The 23,370-nt window shown below is 44.4% G+C and overlaps 1 protein-coding gene across 2 annotated transcripts; it reads left to right on the top strand.

Moving 5' to 3' along the window:
* Positions 1–3,580: 3,580 nt before the first annotated feature.
* Positions 3,581–22,090, top strand: RASSF1 (Ras association domain family member 1). Of its 2 annotated transcripts, XM_072420347.1 has the most exons (6): positions 3,581–3,995; positions 10,513–10,628; positions 18,775–18,885; positions 19,419–19,713; positions 20,551–20,666; positions 21,411–22,090. In XM_072420347.1, exons 1-6 carry the CDS (start codon positions 3,674–3,676, stop codon positions 21,555–21,557), a joined length of 1,107 nt encoding a protein of 368 aa, XP_072276448.1. In that variant the 5' UTR covers positions 3,581–3,673; the 3' UTR covers positions 21,558–22,090. The 2 variants fall into 2 exon arrangements, with proteins under 2 accessions (XP_072276448.1, XP_072276449.1); XM_072420348.1 differs by lacking the exons at positions 3,581–3,995; positions 10,513–10,628 and adding an exon at positions 15,612–15,982.
* Positions 22,091–23,370: the final 1,280 nt, after the last annotated feature.

The raw sequence follows: 23,370 nt of genomic DNA, 5'->3' as shown, positions 1-23,370 counted from the left end.
GAGTGCCTTGGTTTTCTCCCACATTTCCAAACACGTGCAGTTATCTTAATTGGCTTCCCCAAAATTGGTCTTAGACTGTATTAATGACATGACTATGGGGGACATTGGATTGTGGGCTCCTTTGAGGGACAGGTAGTGACATGACTATGGACTTTGTACAGAGCTCTGTAATATGTTGGTGTTATATAAATACTGTATAATATTAATATAATGCCAGTGCTGCAGTATTGAGTAAAACTGCCCAACGACTATAACAAGCAGTCAGCATACATCTTGGCCTGATTTATTAAAGTTCTTTAAGACTGGAGAAGATAGACTATTGTGGGATAAACTGGGGGATCCAGCAAACCTGGAATAGATTTCCTAAAACCATTTGCTATTAGTTGGCAAATATTTTTAATCCTGGACTAGATCCATTCCAGGTTTGCTGGATCACCCAGTTTCACCCATAATATTCTATCTTCTCCAGCCTTGAAGAACTTTAATAAATCAGGCCAATGATGGAAGATGGGATTACCATGGCGGTCAGATCTCTGGAGATCTGATTGGTGTCACACACAGAGGGATTCTGTTCTCTCTCTCTGGCAGTGATATGAAGCATTACTGACATGTGAAGCCCCCGAGTAAACGCTCCTCATATTGTGAACATGAGATGGGATAATCACTTCATATATGGGAACCATCATCCAAGGATTTGTTAATAAATGAACACAGTTTCTGGTGGAAAGACCCTTTTTATCCGGGTCACCTGCACACAAGCCGAGCCAGAATCATTTACTGAGATGTGAATAGCGTGTGGGCAGATTATATTGTCCCTCCATTGTTTCCACATACCCGGCCCGCAGGTGAATATAGGGGATGTTGGCCCCTTCAGACAAAGTTTCCGGAAACTAAATTCAAAGAGAAGGAAATGGGGAGGTGGAAATCCCAGGGGGAGAAGATGAAGGGGAGCCAGAGCAACATTTCCTGAAGATCACAGAGGCAGCATCTGATCAATGGCATCTCAGGGAGATGGAGATCTGATCTAAAGATGTGTGGGGGTCTCCTTCTCTATTCACACCCAACCTGATTCCCACACAACTTTGTCATTTTTCCCCCTGTAGCAACCTCAAAACCCCTTTTGTTGAAATCATATTACAACAGAGTTATTGTATTACCTGAGACTTCTGCAAAATAACAGAGATTGCCATATTTTATTAGAGAGCTGGCATGTTACATTAGACTGCAATGTTATATTGGAGTTCTGGCATACCATGAGAGAGCTGTCATGTTACAAAACCCCTTTTGTTGAAATCATATTACAACAGAGTTATTGTATTACCTGAGACTTCTGCAAAATAACAGAGATTGCCATATTTTATTAGAGAGCTGGCATGTTACATTAGACTGCAATGTTATATTGGAGTTCTGGCATACCATGAGAGAGCTGTCATGTTACCTGAGACCGCTGCTTCATGTCATGTTACAGCTAAGAGCCTGAGACTGCAGCCAGAGACTGATACATTACATCAGAAGGCTGCTTTGTTACCTTAGACTTCTGCACAGTACTAGAGGTTGTCATATTACAACAAAGGGCTGCCGTGTTACCTGGGACTACTGCTTTGAGAGACCGCTGCTGAACATGAGCAACCCCCCCCCCCCGCACTCTCTTCACTCCATTACAGGTAACTGACCCAGTCAGTGTCTCACGCCTGCTCTTTGTGTGTTAGTGCAGTTGCTTGCAGTCTCTATTGGTGTAAGGTGACAATGCAGAAGCACAAATGGGGGACACAGAATTGTTACCCTGTAACAGGAAAGAGAACTAGTCACAGAAACAAGACATACATGGTTCCACATGTACTGATCGGTCTCTATGCTGCATCTGCTCTGGTTTTCGCCTCCTGTCCTGATTCTGTTCTTATGTGCTGGTTCTGGACCCATGTACTGGTTCTAACCCCATATACTCATTCTGTTCCCATAGACTGGTTCTGGTCCCATGTACTAATTCTGGCTCCTTTATTTTGATTCTGTTCTCCTGTATTGACTCTGGTCCCATTCACTAATTGTGGACCCATATACTCATTCTCTTCCGATGAACTGGTTATGGCCCCATGTGGTGGTAATGGCCCCCATATACTGAATCCATTCTCATAAACCGGTTCTGGTCCCATCTACCAGTTCTAGACCCATATTTTGATTCCAGCCCCATGTACTCATTCTGTTCCCATGTACTGGTTCTGGACCCATATACTGATTCTGTGCTCATGTACTGGTTCTGGCCTCATGTACTAATTCTGGCCTCCATTGACTGTTTGTGTTCTGATGTACTGGTTCTAGCCCCATATACTCATTCTGTTCCCATGGGCTGGTTCTGGCCCCCATATACTCATTCTGTTCCATGGACTGGTTCTGGCCCCCATATACTCATTTTGTTCTTATGTAATTGTTTTAGCCTCATGTACTGGTTCAAGCCCCATGTATTGATTATGGCCCAATGTACAGGTTCTGGCCCATTTCACTAATTCTAACCCCAAATACTTATTCTGTTCCCATAGACTGGCTCTGGCCCCCATGTGCTGGTTCTGGCCCCCATATAATGAATCTATTATCATGTACCGGTTCTAGCCCCATATAATGATTTTGGTCCAATGTACAGATTCTAGCCCCATTTTCTCATTCTGTTCTCATGTACTAGTTCTGGCCAAATGTATTGATTATGATTGAATGCACTGGTCCTGGTCCCACATTAAGGCACTATAGGGGCCACTTTGGTAGGGGCCCCATCCACCCTCCTCGTGCTGTTGATCAGCTCTCTAAGAAACGCCAAGCTGTGCATTGAGCTGGGGATGGAGGTGCCCCGAGCTCTGCAGCCAGACAATCAAGTTTGGGGAAATTTTTGTAATTGTTTTTTCTAAGCAGTAAAAGAAATATTTTTGCCTTTGTGTAATTCTGGTTTCAGCCCAGAAGACAGAGATCCTTCCTGTGTGAATTCTTCTACCTTCCCAGAGAGCTGATAGAAAACATTCTGAATTTTATCTCCGGCGCCCTCGCTTATTATCTGTGCAGCTTTCCTCATTTTCCATCTCTCAAAGCATTTCCCCCCCTCCAAAAACTTCTTTTCAGGATTTCAGTCAGATCACCCTTGGCGCCGTCTTCCTTCGTCCTAACTTGGCAAAGAGTTTTGGATGAGATTTCGAGAATTGCCGCCACTTCATTCCCCCAGATAGCGGCCCAGCTGTCGGGATTCCAGGGCGGGTTCACCTCTCTGGGCCAAAAACCCCAATTGAGTCGGTCAGAAGTAAGCTGCAAAAAAGCTGCGGGGACAGAAGAAAAAGGACGGCAAATTCTTAAAGTTAGCATTTCTGGTGTGTCAGCAGCTGAGATACTCCCACAGACTCCACTCACAGGAACACAAAGAAGCAGTCACCAACCATTGCATGGGCACAGATAAAGTTTCCTGGTGACAACTGAACGAGAAAAACACAAAAAACAGTGACGGAAGACAAGAGGGAGGAAGGAAACCCAAAAAAAGAAGGAGGGAGAGGGGCAGAGAAGGGGGGGGGGGATTGAGGACAGTTAGCGGCAGCACAAGAGAGGAACAAGCCGCATAGAAAAAGCTGCTAAGAATTTGGAGTCAAAGGTTAGCTGAACCCCCCCCCCCCAGCAGTGACCACATTGCCGCTTCTCGCCAGGAATGTGGTCACAGGGCTCTGCCTATGAAATGATCGAACTAAAAACTTTGGATCCCTTTGATGGACTTGACCTGACCCGTAGCCCCAAAGTGGGTCACCGGCTGGAGAGGACCAACGCAGTGAGGATACCACCTGGCAGAGCCCCCGCTATCCTACAGAGGAGCATACGGAGGAAAGTGTGTGCCAGGCAGGGGGACACACTCCCTACGGGCAAGGTGGGAGAGGGACATTTCTTCCAGCCCACCTCACACACACAATATACCTGGTGTGACCTGTGCGGAGAATTCATCTGGGGCATCTACCGCAAGAGCCTGCGCTGCACCTGTAAGTAACCCCTGCCATTAAAACAACCCCAATTATTACAGTCCCATGATATAGACAGGGATAGAGTAAATCTGAAGCCAATGAGACAAATGGGAGAGGGGTAAAAACTAGTTGGGGTTTATTCTTGTCCTCATTCACCAACTTAATTTGTCCTGTTGACCACATTCACTAATGTGAAATCCAACAGTTGTCACTGGAACAGGAACAGAAGGGAAAACTTCCAATAGGAACTACTGTTTTACTGACAACTAATTGAATTTCCTTTTACTTCCTGTTGTGTTTCCAGAACAGGAAGTGAGTTTCCAAATGAGACACAAGCTGCAGAAAATATCCCTTCCATCATTTATCTAAAAAGTTTTTTGCTTTAGATGAATTTAAGGGTTACTTTACAGCTTGCATGGGGTCACTTAGGCTGGGTGCACACTTTCCATTGTGCTGTGTCAGTGGATTACTGTGCTGTTCTTGCATGCGATCATTTGAATGAATGGGCAGCCAATGGCCTCAAATGTTTCAAAAAACAAACTTGGAGCATTTTTGCACAGCAGAGCTCCACAATGCATCAACTACTCAGACCTGAGGTGATCTGCAACACATGTGCATGGATCTTCATTGGGGTGACATTCATAAGAAGTAACACACAAGTGCATTGCAGTGACATGTGCAGCACAGCAGAGTACATGTGAATCACATTGTTGGGAATGATGATTGGCTAATGGATGAGGTTGTTGCAAATGATGATTGGCTGACCTGGAAATTTTTTAGATCTGGGCACATTGTATTGTCAGTGACAACATTGTACAATCTTCAGTAATGTTCTGTGCGGCAGTCAGCTGAAGAGCACATACAGAGCGGGTATGTGTGCTCGGTGGTCATATGACCTGCAGAAGGCAAAAATAAGCGGCATCATTGCCAATTTCAGAGCATGCTATCCAGCCTTATATTACACAAATCACTTTATAAATTCTTTCTTCTCAATGGTGGAAAAAGAATCACCAATCATTTTTTATTCCCTTTTATGTCATATAACCTGTTGATCCTGGCAGCAGATATGTTATAATCTACTTTATGTAACAGGGTGGCAACATTATGTGTTCTGCAGTGAAATAGCACAGCCACGTTGTCATCCTGTGGACAGGGCAGTGGTGGATGGGGTTGCATAGGAAGGAAAATCATCAAAACCAGAGATATTTCCATGGATTGAAATTTCTTGGGACGCTTTGTACAAAAATCACTGTGAAGCAGCCATAAGGGTGCAAAGACCAATAAGATTTACCCTTCCATCAGTGCAATGCAGGATGAATTCTGATTGGCTGAGACTGTAATAAATAAGTCTGCAGGTGGCGTGCAGTGGGGAGATGTCATAATGTTATAAACACGTGTCTACAATAACATGACAAGGAAATAGATCCACAAGACTGCAATACATTGCACAATGCAGTGCAATACATCTGCTCCTGACACCCATCCAATCTCAGCTGTTTCAGGATGCCAAAAAACTTTATTCAGTTACTAAAAGTTGTCACTGCCCAGATTTATAACATTTATATGACAAATCTGTGTGCAGCAATTGCTGGCCATGCACTGCAATGTATGAGAGTCAATATAATGCAAATCAATACAGAGCATTGCCGGTCAATACATTGGCCCTGATTTATAAAAACTTTCCAAGGCTGGAGAGGATACACTTTTATCAGTGAAACTGAGTGATCCTGTAAACCTGGAATGGATTTCTTCAAAGTAATTTGCTGGACTAATCCTGGACTAGTTTTATTCCAGGTTTGCTGGATCACCCAGCTTCACTGATGAAAGTATATCCTCTCCAGCGTTGGAGAGCATTCATAAATCAGGCTCATTGATTGAACATTGAACAGGGTTTCCCACCAGTCAGCTCCCTTTGCTATTGGTGGTCTGAATGGGGAAGCTGAAGGGGGGGGGGGTATTTATTGGGCTAGTCTATGGGTTTGTGGTGGTGATCATGGAGTCATCAATATCTGACAGATATAAATGATTTACCTATTGATCTGGGTTCCAGAGTGTCTGGGTTGCATTAGGGCTGGGCAAATGGCCAAATCTGATTTCTGATGCAATTATCAATCCAATCTGAACTAAATCTGTACTAAGAATTCAGCAGCTGACCAATCATGGGGGTTCCAATTGGTTGTGAGTGAAACAGATGTGTTGGTGAACATTGACAAGTTGTATTGTGTGTATGAGAGATCAATTACCTCCGAATTCTGAGGCCCTTCTGCAGCAGCATACTTTGCTCCTTCCTATGTCCACCCCTGGTGCACTGCATATAATAGGAATACATGTGCCGCCTTGTGGGCACTGCACATCAGGTTTGACTTCAAGGTTCTAAATTCAGGGGGGGGGGGCCCTGATCGCATGACAGACATTGTACACAAGGTGAGCAGGGATTTTCTTATTTGTACAATGGCTGGCACGTCTAGCTCATTACTGATCATCCTCAGCTCAGGCTGCGGCATAGGGAGGGGCATTTCTTGATTTTGTCACATGTTTATTGGTATAAAACTGGTGATGGGGTAAGAAGCTGGGAGATGAGGTCTGAGGCTTTGCGTACGATCCCACAATGGGTTTGTCTCTGATGTTTGCTGTTCAATACTTCCACCAGTTTATGGAAAAATGGTGAGACAAATGCTGCCCCATGCAGCAGTCACAGGTAATCCTCAGGGGCAGTCCAATGTTTAAGCCCCCTCATAGGAGGGGTGAGTGATCTCACGCCCACCCCTGGGGGGCATCCCCAAATATGGGTCATGATAAATTGTTAACCTGAGTAATTGAATCAGCAGACAAATCCACTTCCTGCAGCATCATCATGGGGAATGTCAGCATACAAGAATTCCATATCCATGGTGGCCGGGTGATTTAAGCCATACAGAGACAGTGGTGGCTGGTTTGGTCAGATCTGCTAAATGGAGCTCAGTACTTGTAGAACAAAGTTTAGGGATATTTAATTGTGTTCAGAGAATTCCCTGTTACTTGAGATTGTGGATTCTGGTTTTCCGGATGTAAAATCGGCTGTTTGGGTTTTCAGGTCTTACATGATCTTAGATTCCTGATGGAATTTTTCTCATCGTGTTTGAGTGTATATCCTCAGGATACATAAACACTCCCAGAATCAAAACCATTGCAACCAATCAGAATCTGAGTATCAGCACAGACTGAGAACTAACATCTGATAGACCACAACCCTTTCCCATCCTACATTCTGTATCAGTTGTGACAACCAATGATGTGCAGATGCTATATAAATGTCATTCCCAGCAAATAATTTTGGATCAGTCGTCAGAATTGCTCATGGAAGAAATGTAATGTTATATATGGAATCCCAATTTATGGTATAGATTATGATGGTGTGATAATGCAGCCTTTCTAACTCTTTTTAACATGGGGAACCCCCTGAAATACCTAGGTCTTTTTTGAACCTCTTCTATAATTACTATATTCACAGCTCACTGTACATTAGTGTGTGGGTGAGTGTGATAAATGCCTCTTACATTGCTGGCCAGTGGGAAGAATGTCACCCTTACAGATAGCAAAAAAGATAATTGGTGTCACTTACACTGACCTGAGAGTCAAAAATTGATCATCGCTCAAGGCACTGCTAACAATCTCTGGAGGAACCCTGGATGTAAAAGAACCCCCCCCAAAAAAAAAAAAACTAATAAATCACGTGAGATGCTGCCACCTAATGGCCAACAAGAGAAATCCGCAGGAAGACATATTCGATTTACACTCAAGAGCACATAATCATCATCTGTATATTAGATAATGATGTCATCAATCTGCTGCAGTTAGGAGGAAGCATTCCCTAAGTCTTCTCTTGCCAGTGATCATACTGCAAATTTGTTTCTGTGCCTACTTCCTGCAGCTCAATGTCCTCTAAAAGCAGCACACACAGCAGGCTGACCACTCTGCAGATTGTGAGGCTGTGGTTTAGGGTTGTCAACCTATACCAGGAAGTGCTGTGAATAGCAGGTAGGAAACAACAGACTCACCTAAAACATTTTGTCTAAGAAAAATGTGCTCAGTGAGAGATAATGGCAAATATATGTAAATTTAAACTTTTATGGAGGGTTTATACACGTCTTGTAAATGCATATTTAAACGTGTGAAAAGACAAAAAACAAAATACTGTCGTGCCAGTGAGAAGGTTAAATACAACTACAAGTGGATTTCATTGTCACCAATGTGTTTGTAGACCTCCTTTGGCTCTTTGTTTTCACATAAGATTCACATTAACAAAAAAAAAAAAAACAGTGGGTGAAAACATGAATCATAGTCTCATGAATCATTTAATGTAACAACTAGCAGTGCAGCATTGCAAACATAATCCCCCCTCCATGCATACATATAGATTGCTGATAGTTTGCTGTCTGAGATTCAAATCTGGTACCTATTTATTATTCATGTTTTCATCCAGGATTCCTGCATTTTCACATAAGATTCAGTTAAATTTGTTGTAAATCATTGTAAATCACCCCTAAGCGTTCAATGCTGACGAGTACAAAGGCCAATAGGTGGCGCCATGTTGGCATCACCCCATTCACTATTTCACAATTACAGCAGCCTTGTGGGGTCACCATCAGCCAGCTGCCTGGATTAGTCAGAGTGACTTGGCTGTGTGTATGTTTCTGTGTGCTGCGTCACTGTCTGTGCTGAAATCCGTTCTCCCTGCGCCAACTGTTCTGCAAGATTCAGAATGAATGAAATTTGCCGCCTTCTACATTTGTGTGAGGACCTTTCCTAAGAGAAAGTACAATGCCAATTAAAGTGCAACTCCAGGCACAACCTTTCCCAGGCAGTCCCCTAGTATTATGAGCAGTCCCTAGCAGTCCACTATTTTATAAGCAGTATCAGGTTTTGATAAACAGTCCCTAGAAGTCTCATGGTATTATGAGCAGTTCCTAGCAGTCTCCTGTTAGTAGGAAATGCAACCTAGCACTCTCGTATTATCATACACAATCCCTGGCACTCTCCTAGGCTCTCCTAAACATTGCAGTCTCCTGACACCTCAGCTCTCTCTTGCAATATGGTAACAATAAACAATGAAAGTTACTTTTCCTCCAAAACTTGATAATGTGACTTTACCTTTGATTGATGGGAGAATAGTGTGGGAATGAAGGTTGAATGATGGAAGAATGATGGGGGAATGATGGCAGTTTTGTTCCTTGCACACAGAGCTCTCTGATCTTTATTTACAAGGAAACATTCATTTATTTATTGTTTTGAGCAGTGAACCAAAAAACCTTTTGATGCCTTTCATTGATGTAAGGGGGGCTGTGGTCTCATCATAGGAGCTCAGCTGGTCATTAAGCTCTTCATTATTCTGCAATCAGTGGCTGATAATGGCCCATTGTACACCAACTCAATGTTTCCCTGTTCACACTGGGCGCATATTTCTAATTACTGGAGGGGAACTCCGACTTCTCAGGGTGAGCCGTGCATTCAATCATGACATGACAGCCATTATCCTTCCCAAAAACGTACCTAATATACCCCAATATCTCCCCCCCTCTATTCAAATGCACTCAATGTATGCCAACAAGTTCTGAGGTATCCATAGAACCTATCCATGAAAATATAGAATATGAAAGATGAAACTGGGAACTTTCTGTGTCCTTATAAGAGTTTCATAAATTTAGGGCTTTATTAATACCCCATCTGTCAGTGATACTCCCTCCCTGGGTAATTGCTGTATTTTAAAATATTATATGACTGATGTATGTGGACACGCAACCATCAGACCTACAGGAGCGTGTTGGGTATCCAGAGCTTTGGCTATTAATATGGAGCTGTCCCCCCATCATCCATAGCTATTACTGTTCCTTCCCCTACACTTCTGAAAGGGCTTTTTTCAAGATTTGGGTTTTAGTCTGTGAGGATTTGCCCCCATCGGTGAGGTCTGGTACTGATAGTGGTCATTTGCCCCTATTGGTGAGGTCAGGTACTGATGGTGGGGATTTGCCCCCTATTGGTGAAGTCAGGTGCTGATGGTGGGGTTTTCCCCCTATTGGTGAGATCAGGTACTGATGGTGGTGATTTGCCCCCTATTGGTGAGGTCAGGTGCTGATGGTGGGGATTTCCCCTTATTGATGAGGTCAGGTACTGATGGTGGCAATTTGCCGCTATTGGTGAGGTCAGGTGTTGATGTTGAGAATTTGCCGCCATTGATGAGGTCAGGTACTGATGTTGGATGAGAAGACCTGGCTCACCATTCCAAATCCCCCCAAAGGTGTTCAGTAGGGTGAGGACAGGGCTCTGTGCAGAACACTTGAGTTTCTGCTGACACCCCATCTATTTGGAGCTCCCCCTGGTGGTGGTGGGGGGCAGTTAGTGATGACTCGGGATAGATGTTAGTGTTCTATAAATAGGTGGTAAAAATAGTGAGAAATCTGATGAATTCTTCTCATTTTGCACTCTGCAATAGTCTGGAAAATGATACATCCATTGTTCTTGGCTTCACTCATCTCTAACATTCTGTTGTCTCTTTCAGACTGCAATTTCACATGCCACTACCGATGCCGGGCCCTTATCCGCCTGGACTGCAGCCGAGGGGAAGAATCTGAGATTGATGAAGACTTGACACAAGAGGAGAAAGACACTAAAGTGGTAAAAGAGCAGAGTGCTGACACAATACAACTTCTTTTTGATTGCATGGCAGAGTAAATTAGGCAGAACTACAACCATCATCACTTCCCCAACCTATAAGGATGTAGAATAGATAGGAATAGCACACAACAGTGCCACAGCGTCAGTTCAATATAAAAAAATTACAGAGTTACCACATGCAGTGCTGCATATCTTGCAGATGATAAAATCATTGCAAATAGTGATTTCCATGTTCACACATGTGATGCCAGTATATGAATCAATGTTGGGACAGTTGGGGGCAGTTCAGGACCTCACTGACATGTGCTCATTCTTTTTAACCAGTGGCTGCTCAGTAGTTGGCAGCCAAAAGGAAATCACCCTGAGCCTAAGTATATCCCTGCACTCTTCTGTATCAAAATTCATAGTTACAATGTTGCAATTCGATCATTGGGGAGAGGAGACTGAGGAAATGTTTCCTTCTGCCTGCAGAGTTTTTCTGACAGTTCTTCTTGTAGTTACCGACAGTTCTTCTTTGTGAATTTTATATAAAATATTTTTAGGAAGTCAGAGAATTCTCCTTTTATCTCGCCTGACAATGACAAAAGACGAGGCCAGCCTGAGACAGATCATTTAATGGGGACACACAGGGGTCCGGCCTGGGGCTAATTCCACACTGGACATTGATCAGCACAGTGACTGGAGGGGACAGTGAGATGACTGATTCTGAGTGGCAGAGGTTATAATGGATACAGAGAGCAGCCATTGGCCCCGGGGCCCCAGGAATTGCTCTGTGTAATGTTAAAAGCAGAGCCGCTGTACATTATCTGATGATGGGTCAGTATCAGGACCATCAGACCGTTTCCCTGCACACTGATAGTCATTTCCTAATGATATTTATTACAGAGATCTGATGTTCCTGCAGATGAGATGTCTGTATCTGCATGTGTGTGACGTCCATATTTTGTTATAAAAAGAACTCACCAACAAAGGAAAAAGAGGACCTGTCCCATGCTGCAGAGAGAGATTCTGCTCCTGCATGAGCGGTGTTGACAGTCAGTGCATACACTGGGGGGCTTCTTCAATCTGTGGGACTCTCTAGATGGCAGGTGTGATTGGTAGCAGAGAGGAACCTCCATAGGCCAGAGTGATATGGGAGATTTGTAGCATAACAGCAAATATTAAATTTGTAGGTTACTCTATAGAGAACTAAGTTCTTTCATCAGTAATCACCAACCGCAATTCATCCTGTGAGAAGGAGTAAGGAGCATGCAGGGACAGTGTCCAGGAATTCCTTTCCTGCAGGGTAAGTGGCAAGGAATTCCTCTCCTGCAGGGGGAGTGGCAAGGAATTCCTCTCCTGCAGGGGGAGTAACCAGGAATTCCTCTCCTGCAGGGGGAGTCTTTAGGAATTCTTCTCTTGCAGGGGGAGTGGCCAGGAATTACTCTCCTTCAAGGGGGTGGCCAGAAATTACTCTTCTGCAGGGGCAGTGGTCAGGAATTGCACCCTTGCAGAGGGTGTGGCCAGATCTTCCCCTCCTGCAGGTGAAGTTGCTGAGAATTCATCTCCTGCAAGGGGATTGACTAGGAATTCCTCCTCTGCAGGGGTTGTGGTCAGGAATTACTTTTCTGCAAGGGGAGGGGCCAATAATTCCTTTTCTGCAGGGGGTGTGGCCAAGAATTGCTCCCTTACAGAGGGTGTGTCCATGAATTCTTCTCCTGCAGGGGGTGTCACCAGGAATTCTAAGAAAATTCTAAGAAATTGGGTTCCTAGATAGAAGACATTACACAAATGTCTGGATGAAAAATTGAATCTCTGATGGCTCGTTTTCAGTTATGAGCGGAGTGCAGCTTGTAGAGATACAACAGTTGTACAACTGATCTGATTGTGGATTTTAGATAAATATGGATTTTATGTCACAGCCAATCAGTATAGAAATCCATTCCGCGGCGGATCATGTGACTGGGGTCCTGGGGTGCAGTGGTCCAGTGTTCTCATAGTGACACATTCAGCATTCCGGAGCTCCTCTTCAGACTTTATAGCACTAAAATCCGATGAATATCCACAGATGGTTCCTGGAAGTAATTTCCAGACCCTGGCGCTGTCATAAATGGCCCCCAACCTGGAGGGGTAATGGAGGCCCCCTGACAATGTAAACCAGGAAAGGTAAGGGGGAACAAAGACAGAGATAGGAGTGTTATAAATGTGCATTTCCCTTTCTTTGTCTCAAGTCTCAAAAGCAAACCAAGCACAATAAAATAAAAAATGTAATGTGACCAGCCTGTCCTCTAATCATACAGCTCTCAGACACCACAGTCTACATACCACTGCAGAAAATGCAGGCCAAGATGTAGCAATACCAAAGTGTCCAGCAGAGAGGGATATCCACTCAATAAATGGGGCACTGTCCCTTATTGAATTCATGGAGTCTTCCAATAATAGTGGATTCATCCAGTTCTGGGTGTAAACTCCACCTTGAGCTACTGAACTCTATAAACAACACATGATGGTAAGAGAGAGAGTAAAGAGAGTGCCACCTGCTGGCTGAATAAAATACAACAGGAAATTTATAATTTAATGTTTTAAATAAAATAACAATGTAACAAGATAATTTTCACACTTTTTTTCAGATTAATTTATAAAATAGAAAGAAAATACAACTAATTCGAAAATACAATTGTGTATTCCCTGCAAGGTTTGTAGTCACATACAATGCGTGTGGTGACAACCAAATAACTGTTTACTAGTTCCTGCCTTTCATGTCACATCTGTGAGTTCCCCGAAGCTCCACCATATCATATATGCAGAGCTGCTCACCATATGGCCATAAAATGTACAAAACCTGGGGGGGTACTGTATGGGGGGGGGGGGGGCTGTAATTAGGAGATTAGATTACAGCGATAATCCGAAGGTTGATGACCTGCAGACACAGAGCCAGGAAATATTAAACTCAGGATGTTCACACAACTGAACAATGGGACTCCCCACCCCTCCCCCCACTTGGTGACCCGGAGTCACTGGCACCATATTAATATATACAGCATAGGAGTGATGGGAGAAGAAGAAACATTGAGAATAATGTATGAGGAGGGAGGGGAATTGTAGTCACTATGTGTTTCCATTAGAGCAGCCCCAGGGCTGGAGGATTTATGTCCCAGGATGTGTAAAGCTGTATGATATATGACGTCATTGGCATTTATTATTTATATCGAATGGCTGCTGAATGCAACAAAAAATACTAAAATAAACTCTAGTTACTTAGATGCCGGGTTAAAAGGCTGATGTGACACAACCCTCAGTGTTATTCCTTGTTAAAGCCGAGCTAGCAAGTCCAGCACCCCCTACAATGCCGTCATCTGATTTTTTCAGATGCACGGCAACATCTTTGTTCAGGCATCACGCCAGGTCCCCATCTACTTCCTGGAATGCCAACTCAGAGGTGACATGATATCAATCCCAGTGTCTGTGCAGTTCACAAATTGGCACAGATCACAGCCCCTGCTGCAGCATCTTACTTTGTGCCTGGATACAAAGTTACAATGTTGCAGTCTGATCACTGGGGGAGAGGGGGTTGAGGAAATGCTTTTTCCTGCTTGTAACAGAACTTCCTGTTCCAGGCTGACAGTCCTAGGCCTTGCAATTTAAAGACAAAACTTAAAAAACCTGACTGGTTAGACATACTTTCAAATAGTTTAATAAAATGTGTTTATTAAAGGTTTATATTGAGTTTAAACCTGGAGCACAGAATGCATCAGTCACTGCTAACATTCTGAACAGTAATCTGCAGAAGTGCCAGTAAAATGTATATGAACCAATACATCCATAGTGTGTAATTTTCAAACAGTTATTTAAAAGGAAAAAAAATTACACAAGCTCGGATTGTATATTTTTCCTTCTTTACGGGTTAAATTATTTTGTACTTTGACTTGCTTATGATGAGTCACTTGTTCCTAAAATGATCATTTGTGCATTACTGTTGGCCACCAGTAAATGGCGCTTTGTCCTCATATAAAGTGAAAAACAATGTCATGTCCCAGGTCTTTCATGGCAAGACTTTGTTATATGCTTTACATGAGGACAAAGCGCCATCTAGTGGTGTAACCCGAGTATAAACCTGAGATTATTTTTCAAATAACATGTTAAGGAGGTACAATTATCAGTTTATTATCACATATATGAATGAGTAAGGAAGGAAAAAAGCCTTTATTTTATTGTTTGATGTGATAGTTTTTTGAATATTCTTCTGATTGCCTAAACATTTGTCAGATTTATAGCTCTCTTCCTGTCTTGTTGACACCCTTACACTTGTATTTTCTGCTTTGGTCTCACCAAGACAGGATATATTGAGAAATCTCCCCAGTGGGGACAGGAAAAAAGAAATACTTTACACACTGTGAAGTACACTTGAGCAGATTGGCTCCACCAATCATTTCAACTGATTTTTCTATCTGGTATTGATTGGAAGACACAAAACTCAGCACACACGAGTGCAACATTCCGCCCTTCCAGTTGCCCTTCCAGGGCAGTGTGAACCTCCGGACAAATGTGACCATCAGATTGGATTTGATTGCTTATTCATACAAACGGCACAATTTGTGCACTGTCAATATTTGCTAATACGCTTGATGAACTCCAGAATCAGAATTACGATTGTTCGGCTGCTGACATCACATCAGATGCAATCATTTTATTGGATCAGTGATCAGAAGTAAAAATCGGCCCATATGGATCAGATCTAACCGTCTCTATAAAAGGATGTTTTTGGTACAATTTGGCTTTAATTTTTGTTTGACCTTTGTGTCTCAGAATATTAGTGAACAAAGGGTCATATCTACTGGCGCTAAAAATTTGACGCCTATAAAGTTTTGCAAAATTTTCTAGAATGGCGTTGTGGTGCATGTGCAGGAACTGCGCGCACATGGCTGGCAGATTAGCAGAAGTGAATAATCTCCCTCCCCCTGCACTGCACACGCTGCTAAAATCCCAGTGACAGGATGTGGGTGTGGAGTGCAGGGGGGGGGAGATGAAGTCATTGTTGGCCCCCTCCCATCCGTCCCAATCACAGAGCAGATTTCACAGTCTGTATACATTCAACTTCAGAGGTGGAAAGGCGAAGCTTCGCTCGCTGGATGCCACAGATTGCACCCAGACAAGGGCGACGCAAAAGCAAAAACTGCGTTTGGAGAGGATTCGCCAAATCTGGTGTAAATATCATGATGGGCAAAGAGGACAAGGACACCTCGTCTTTTGAAAAGACTTGGAACAGCAAGACGAGCAGCGGATATTGCAGCCAGGAGGAGTCAGACCCCGAATTGGAACTCTTCTATACCGCCAAGACCTCAATACTGCCCCGGAGGACCCCCACAAAGATCCAGGTCAGACCCCACACTGGGAAAGGGAAAGGGGGGTGCTGGTGCGATAAAGTAAGCGAAAACCCTGGGGAAAGCAACCGATATGCCCCAAACCCTGCAAACAATCATTATGAAATATAAATATAAATATGCATATGGTGCCTTCTGGCATTCACTTGTTTGACCGTAGCAGTGCAAAGCCGGTTGGTGGTTACGCACCAGGCTGCCATGTTGGCTTTTAGTGTTCGTTCCTACTTCCTATTCTGCTTCCACAAGAAGGAAGCGTGGCAATTAGGAGCAGAAAATCGCCACAACGTGTCTACAAAATAGGGCATCGGCCAGAAAGGGCTGGGGTCAGATATTTTGCAATGCTTAGTGTGTCAGCCCCAGATCAGCGCAGGGTTGGGTGGGCGTAACGCCTTCCATTATCGGACGATGTGACTTCATCAACTGTGACTAATTACTAAAGATTCCTTATGATGTCCCCGGGTGTTACAAGCTCTGTGATTGGAGGCTTCTGGTCAGCTGATCATTAGGCAGTAAAAAGGCAAATTGCAAACCCCATAAAACAATGAATCTGTTCGTCTTAAACGGCGGCTTTCACCTTTGAAGTTTCATCCGATTTCCTCACATGCTGTGTCACTGTCTATCATTATGTCTGAGAGAAGCAGAAATCTGAACCTGAAGCCCAAAAAAATTTCAGGCAGATTATTATTATAATTAAGCAATAATAGGGCCATCATATTACACAGCACTGTACAAAGGCATACAAATTAGGATTTTATTTAGATTTTAAAAGTGATTTTTGCAGGGGTTGGGGTAAACCATATGTGATTTCACTGCAGTGTTGTGCATATCTTTGTGATATAAGGACAAAAGCTGCCCTGTAATACTGGCAGAATAAATCGTGAGTTCCCGGAGTCGCATTTTAAGTTGAACAATTGCAGTATTACTTTACATATTTTTGTCATATTTATTATTATTCTTCAACAGGATTTATATAGCGCCAACATATAATAAAGCGCTGTACATTAAATAGGGGTTGTAAATGATAGACAGATACAGACAGTGACACAGGAGGAGGAGAGGACCCTGCCCCGAAGTGCTTACAATCTAGGAATATTTATGATTTGATGTTCACCAGAATTGGCATTCATTTTACCCAAATAATCCCCGGATTTATAAAAGAACAAATAGCCACAATGGAACTCTTTGGGCCGCTATTGGTTGGAGAAATTGGTGTTCGGTTCTTGATTCGGTGCTTATTGAAATTTATGATCGCTATTTTTAGGGTGATTATGTTACCCCCATTTCTTGCTCCCATTTTGGTGTTTTAAAGTGAAGATCAAAGGAGGGAAGCAAATTCTGTTCCCTACATGTTGATAAATAGCCCCCTGCACTGGGGGTATTTTAGGGATTGGTGACCCCGGGGCTAAACCCGGCTCATGTGTTCTATAATGAGAGTCTCAGCTTTATATACGGCGGAGAGCTGGGTGCCCCCCACCCCTTCCTTCCGCAGTCTGAGCTTCCCAGGACCAGAAACAAAAACTTCACAAATCTTCCAACTCAGCCAAAGTTTATTCCGGGCTGGAAAGAGTTTGGAGTTTCCTGCTGAGAGCACTCCCCCCCCCCTTCTCAGACTGATGCAATACTCAGCAATGGGAAAAGGGGGCAGCAAATCAACCAATCAGGGCCGAGACTGCTGAACTTTTTAATTCTGCTTCTCTGCAAGTTACAATGTTGTCATATCAGCCACAAGAGAAAGAGAATAGAAACTTCCAAATCTCCCACTGCAGAAGAGAACTTCACCCACAGCACTCATAATTTTACCAAATTGCTGAACAGAATCAGAAAAAAAAAATTGAGCCCCTTTGTGCCCTAGTTAGTGACTTTGCCTAGGCTGTCATAAGTCTGCTGCAGGCAGGAGGAAGCATATCCTTAGTCTCCTTCCCCCAGTGATCAGATTGCTACATTGTAACTTCTGGTGAAGCTGCTACTGGGGCTGATCTGTGTCATATATTTCTGAACACAGACATCAGGATATACATGATTGTGTCATCTTTGAGACCCATCTGAGTCAAAGAAATAGTGCAGGATCAAAATGAAGATCATTAGAGGTTATTCATGTTGATCTTGCACCATCTATTTCTTTGACACAGATGCTGGGGAAGAGGAGGGTGGTGGTGCCTCAGCCCCCCCCCCCCCCCCACTACCATACTGGCAGATCATTGCTTTACATTTAATGTTTTCCACCAATCAGTTGCTTAGTAATACAAACTTGACATTTCAGTATTTAGACTCCCCGGCATTCTAAGTGCAGCTTTACAAGAACCCTAAACCCAGGTATATAAAAATAACCCGTTTCACTGGTTTTGGTGCCTGTGATATGTGCCCGGGGTTGGGGTGTGGTGCTGTAGTTATTTACAGTGAGGAATGTTCAGAGTTTTAAAAATTCTTCTGCCGGTTAAACCTGAATTATATCAGACATGACACCAAACAAGACGTGAGACCACACAATTCTGAGAAGTTTATTTTTAAATTTTGCAAAGAAAACAAGGATTGTTATAGGTCAGGGGTGGGGTGCATTGTGTCACCTGACTATGGAGGAACTACAAATCTCAGCATGACTTGGCAGCTGCTGGAGAGTCAAAAATAGCTGACATTTCATCCAAATCTATAAACTAAACATTCTGAATTCCAGACACTGAGATTACTTCAAAGCCATGGGAAAAAGGCCCTGGGTGGGAATATTTGGCCCCTGAGATCCAGGGAACCCCGACCCAAATCTAATGAGATTCCCTCTGATTCCCTTCTAGGATGAGAAGCCGGAAAAACAAAAACCAACACCGGAGCTGAGCCAAAAGGAGATCGAGCAGAAAATCAGAGAATATAACTCCAAGATCAAAAGCAATCTCTTCATGAGTATGGTACGTTGACCAATAATACTCCACCCAATAGCTCTGACATATACCATCGCGATGTACAGATAGCCAGTCCTATCTGTCTCTGTACAGAGGAGCTGACAGTCTATTGTCCCTCCCACAGTCACACACTATTATTATACATTTATATAGCTCTGACATATACCGCAGTGCTAGACAGAAAACACTGAGCCAGTCCCCGCAGTCTCTGGGTCAGTCTCTGTACAGAGGAGCTGACACTCTAATGTCCCCCCACAGTCACACACTATTATTATACATTTATATAGCTCTGACATATACCGCAGTGCTAGACAGAAAACACTGAGCCAGTCCCCGCAGTCTCTGGGCTGAGACTCTAATGTCACAAACCCCCCCCGGTGCTGCTTATATTTTATGTGCAGTGATGATGACAAAATGTAGAATTTGTAGCCCTAATGGAGGGGGGAGGGGGCGCCCTGAAATGCGTTGGAAGTTTTTACTTAGTGCAATAAATAATAGATCCCTTTGGGTGCATTTACTAACGTCACTTCTCCTCTCAGAACAAAGATGGCACCTACACCGGCTTCATCAAGGTTCAGCTAAAACTTGTCCGCCCAGTGTCCGTCCCCCCCGCCAAAAAGCCATCCTGTGCGCGAGACCGAAGGGGAGCGGCGAACTCCCAGCAGGTGAAGCGCAGGACCTCCTTCTACCTCCCCAAAGATGCCTCGAAGCACCTCCACCTCAGTTCCCGCACCACGGCCAGCGAGGTCATCCAGGCTCTCCTCCGCAAGTTCACCGTCCTCGATAACCCGCGGAAGTTTGCGCTGTTCCAGCGGACAGAGCAGGAGGGGCAAGGTGAGCCAACCATCTAGAGATAGCACACCTGAGTGTGATAACGCGGTCATGTGACTCCAAGGTGTACCAGCTGTAGTCACTGCCATTGTTACACAGCTGGAAAGATGTAAGGAAGCACAGAATGGAAAGGAGTCATGTGACTCAAATCTGCTAAACAGCTCCTTTGTTTTCTATCAAATGATATTTATAGAAACAAAGAAAATGTTTGGCTTTCAGCACATTCCTCTGATGCAAATCCATTCATTCACACTTCACCCATCATTGGCACACAACAGGTGAGTCCCTTTCAGTGGTGCCATAGACGGGAGGGATGTCTGGTACCTAAAGATGTCCACCGCCTCCGCCACGGAGCTGGGGTGTTGGCGGATTCCAGAAACATTTCTTTTTTGTGAGAAAACAATGCAACTCTTTATATCGCATTTACTCCTCTGATGTGTGGAGTCCAGCCATTGCTATCAATGCAGGTGCTGCTTCCAGACATCCAGCTGTGTAGAGAGTTGTTACACACCATCGAAATCAGGCTTTCAGTGGGAATGTCTTCTCTGACATGGGGGAATCTCCAGGTACAATACACTGAGCTGAGGAGGTGACATGGGGGATCACTGGGTACAATACACTGAGCTGAGGAGTTGACATGGGGGATCTCTGGGTACAATACACTGAGCTTAGGAGGTGACATGGGGGGGATCACTGGGTACAATACACTGAGCTTAGGAGGTGACATGGGGGGATCACTGGGTACATTACCCCAGGTATAACCAGATTCCATGCTGGGGGGATCACTGGGTACATTACCCCAGGTATAACCAGATTCCATGCTGTTTTTGCTCCCTGCAGTTTCCCAGAGGAAGTTGTCCGATGAAGAAGAACCACTGAAGTTGCGTCTTCTGGTCGGTCCATGCGAGAAATCTCTGAGTTTCGTGCTGAAAGAGAACGAGACGGGGGAGGTCAATGTGAGTTCCTTCTCTGTGTCCCCCCAATAATGACCCCTTTACATGTCTCTGTTCCCTCTCTGAAGTCTCACTTCTCATCCTGCAGCAAAGAGGAACGATGAAGTGACGCTGCCAAATCTTACTCTGTGTAGTGCAGGCAGGGAGGCAGAGTCACAACGCAGGGATTTCTGTGCTGCGACCATCAATGATAGAACTCATACAGGACAGAGGAATGCTATTGGCCCTTAATAATATAGCAGCCAATCAGATGGTTTTTGTTGTTGGCTGCAGTAAACTCAAATCTGATCTGCCCATTGGTGATATTTTGGTTAGAGTTGGAGCATGAACCAATCGGAGGGCTTCATATAGCTGGTGGGGAGGGGGTTAGTTGAAATGGGGCCCTGGGCAAATTTAAAGCGAGGGCCCCATATACACAGCATTACAGCTCCCTTCCATTCTATCAGCTGGGGCTCTGATGATGATGGGGTCCCTTGGCAAAAACTAGTTTTTAGTGGGGAGTCACAGCATTCCTGGTCCCAGCACCCCCTGCTTTTCTTCATTTGGGCCCCTGGAGAAAATGTGGGCTCTGGGTTATTTGCCATATTGCCCTACCCCGAATCCAGCCCTGTTTATGGCTTCATAGGAGTCCAGGGATCAATGTGATGTAATAGAGAACCCATAGTTGGGCATTTGGTCAAATTAGCAATGCCAGCCATGCTTTGGTTTTCCTGGAGTTCTCCTATAACCAGGGCTTCTCTCTTGCAGTGGGACGCCTTCAGCATGCCGGAGCTGCAGAACTTCCTGCGCATCCTGCAGCGGGAGGAGGAGGAGCACATGCGTCAGATCATCCAGCGCTACACCCGCTGCCGCCAAAAGATGCAGGAGGCCTTGGCAGCGCGCACCCCTGGCTGACGACCCAACAAGCACCCCGCCATAAGGAGCGCATGAAGACTGCGAGATTGAACCTGAAGAAGCAAACGCGGTGTGACTGAAGTCTGAGTGTGGGGGAGATTCACGTCCCTGGCACAGTGGGCGTCCGATCGCCCGCCCAGGGTGGTATGTGAGTGAACGGAAGAGAGCGAGAGAAGATGTCACAGTGACAGTGGCCGCAGGTGACACCAAAATGATTTGATCCACGACTACAGAGTTTAGGGAGAGTTCAGGCTGCGTCATTGCTGAATGAAAATGCGATAAACGGGCAGAAATCTGCACTGGGCCGCTCTGGTCTGCTGACACCAGATGCAGCGTGTGAAGCGGAAATATAGGGGGTGATGTATTATCACCCTGATTTCTGCTGGGCGGAGGTTCATGTGGGGGACATGGCTGCCTGTCAGCAATTCTTTATGTTGTTTTTGTCTTTTATACGTTGTCTTTTTTTATGATGATGCACTTGATTTGTGAAGTTTGTAAGATTAAAGATGAACTGCTCAGGCCTTAGATTGAAATATAGTTGGGTTGTGGAGTTTTGTTTTAATACTGTGTCCCCACTGAGCAGATTTACCCTCACTTCCTGTCCCAGAGGTTCAACAGGAAGTGAGAAGTAGTGTGTCATCCTTGATGATATTTGTATGCCATGAAATGTGATTACACTACAGTCATCCCGCCGACAGCCATCACTGCAATAAATATACAAGATAACATGACCTCATTGCATTATCTGCTTTCCCCACATTAGAGATAATTGGTCACATGACCTCATTACATTACCACCTTTCGCTACATTGTATATAATTGGTCACTTGACCTTGGTATTTTGCAAACATTCATAACATTGGATATAAATGATCACATGATCTCAAAAAAATTAGTCTTCCCTACATTGGCTTTGCATGATCACATGGGATCATTCAGCTTCTGGCTCTGAAGAATCACATGACATCATCATGCTGCTCATTTTTACCCAATTGGTTGTTCATGGTCTCATGACCATATCACAGTGAGATTTCCCATATGCTGATGCTAGACGGTCGGTCACATGACCTTTGGATCTTCTTATAAAATAACCAGAGCTCAGAATGACAAGGACACGGAGGAGGGGGGGTTTAGATTTACATCCCACGCTGCTCATAAAATCAGACTTAGTAGTAATCAGACTTTACTTTTCAGCTCCAATGCAACTTGTGTGACTAATAAAAAATTTTTTAAGGGCCCCTTTAGGCGCACAGCCTGGGGTTGGGGTCCCTGAATGGAGAGCTGAGGTTTGGGATAGGTGGATACGTGCGTTCCACCACCAACATCAGAAGACGCAAAACAGTGATGGTCCAGCAATCAAGCCCCCAACCTCAAAAACATCATACAGACACTGAAGGGGCCACATAACCCAGCAAAGGGCCCCTGATGACATAGTTGGGATCCCCATCCAGGGACTGGAGCACCACGGCCGTACTGCAGACTGATAAAAGGCTGATCTGATAGGTGGAAGACAGATAATGGGGTAGGTGGGCATTATCGGGGGTGAGATTTTATGTAGTGGGGGGGGTCTATAAAAAAGGGGTGTGGCTTCATCCCCTGCACACTGCCCTGGAGGAGCCAAGAAAAATGAACAATAGGAAATAGCAAAGAAATAAGCGCCGGCATTACGGCTCTCCAGATGCAGCTGAGAGGTTTATTCATTGTTGATGTAAAGGCGCAGGAGGAGATGGCTGTGATATGGACAATGCAATACAATGGGGATGGGGGCTCAGAATCACTCAGGATGGGGGCCCTAACCCTCGGAGTCCGGCCA

This window comes from Pyxicephalus adspersus, chromosome 8 (assembly GCF_032062135.1).
Source record: "Pyxicephalus adspersus chromosome 8, UCB_Pads_2.0, whole genome shotgun sequence".
Taxonomy (NCBI): domain Eukaryota; kingdom Metazoa; phylum Chordata; class Amphibia; order Anura; family Pyxicephalidae; genus Pyxicephalus; species Pyxicephalus adspersus.
The sequence above is the reverse complement of the archived record's forward strand: the minus strand, read 5'-3'. Positions and strand labels throughout refer to the sequence as shown.

What these genes read in the sequence shown, in the direction of transcription:
- RASSF1 (XM_072420347.1), top strand. Translation starts at nt 3,674, where the DNA reads ATGTGGTCACAGGGCTCTGCCTATGAAATGATCGAACTAAAAACTTTG. An exon ending in AGGAGAAAGACACTAAAGTG is followed by an intron (nt 10,629 to 18,774) that starts GTAAAAGAGCAG and finishes ATTCCCTTCTAG; the next exon opens with GATGAGAAGCCGGAAAAACA. An exon ending in GCAATCTCTTCATGAGTATG is followed by an intron (nt 18,886 to 19,418) that starts GTACGTTGACCA and finishes TTCTCCTCTCAG; the next exon opens with AACAAAGATGGCACCTACAC.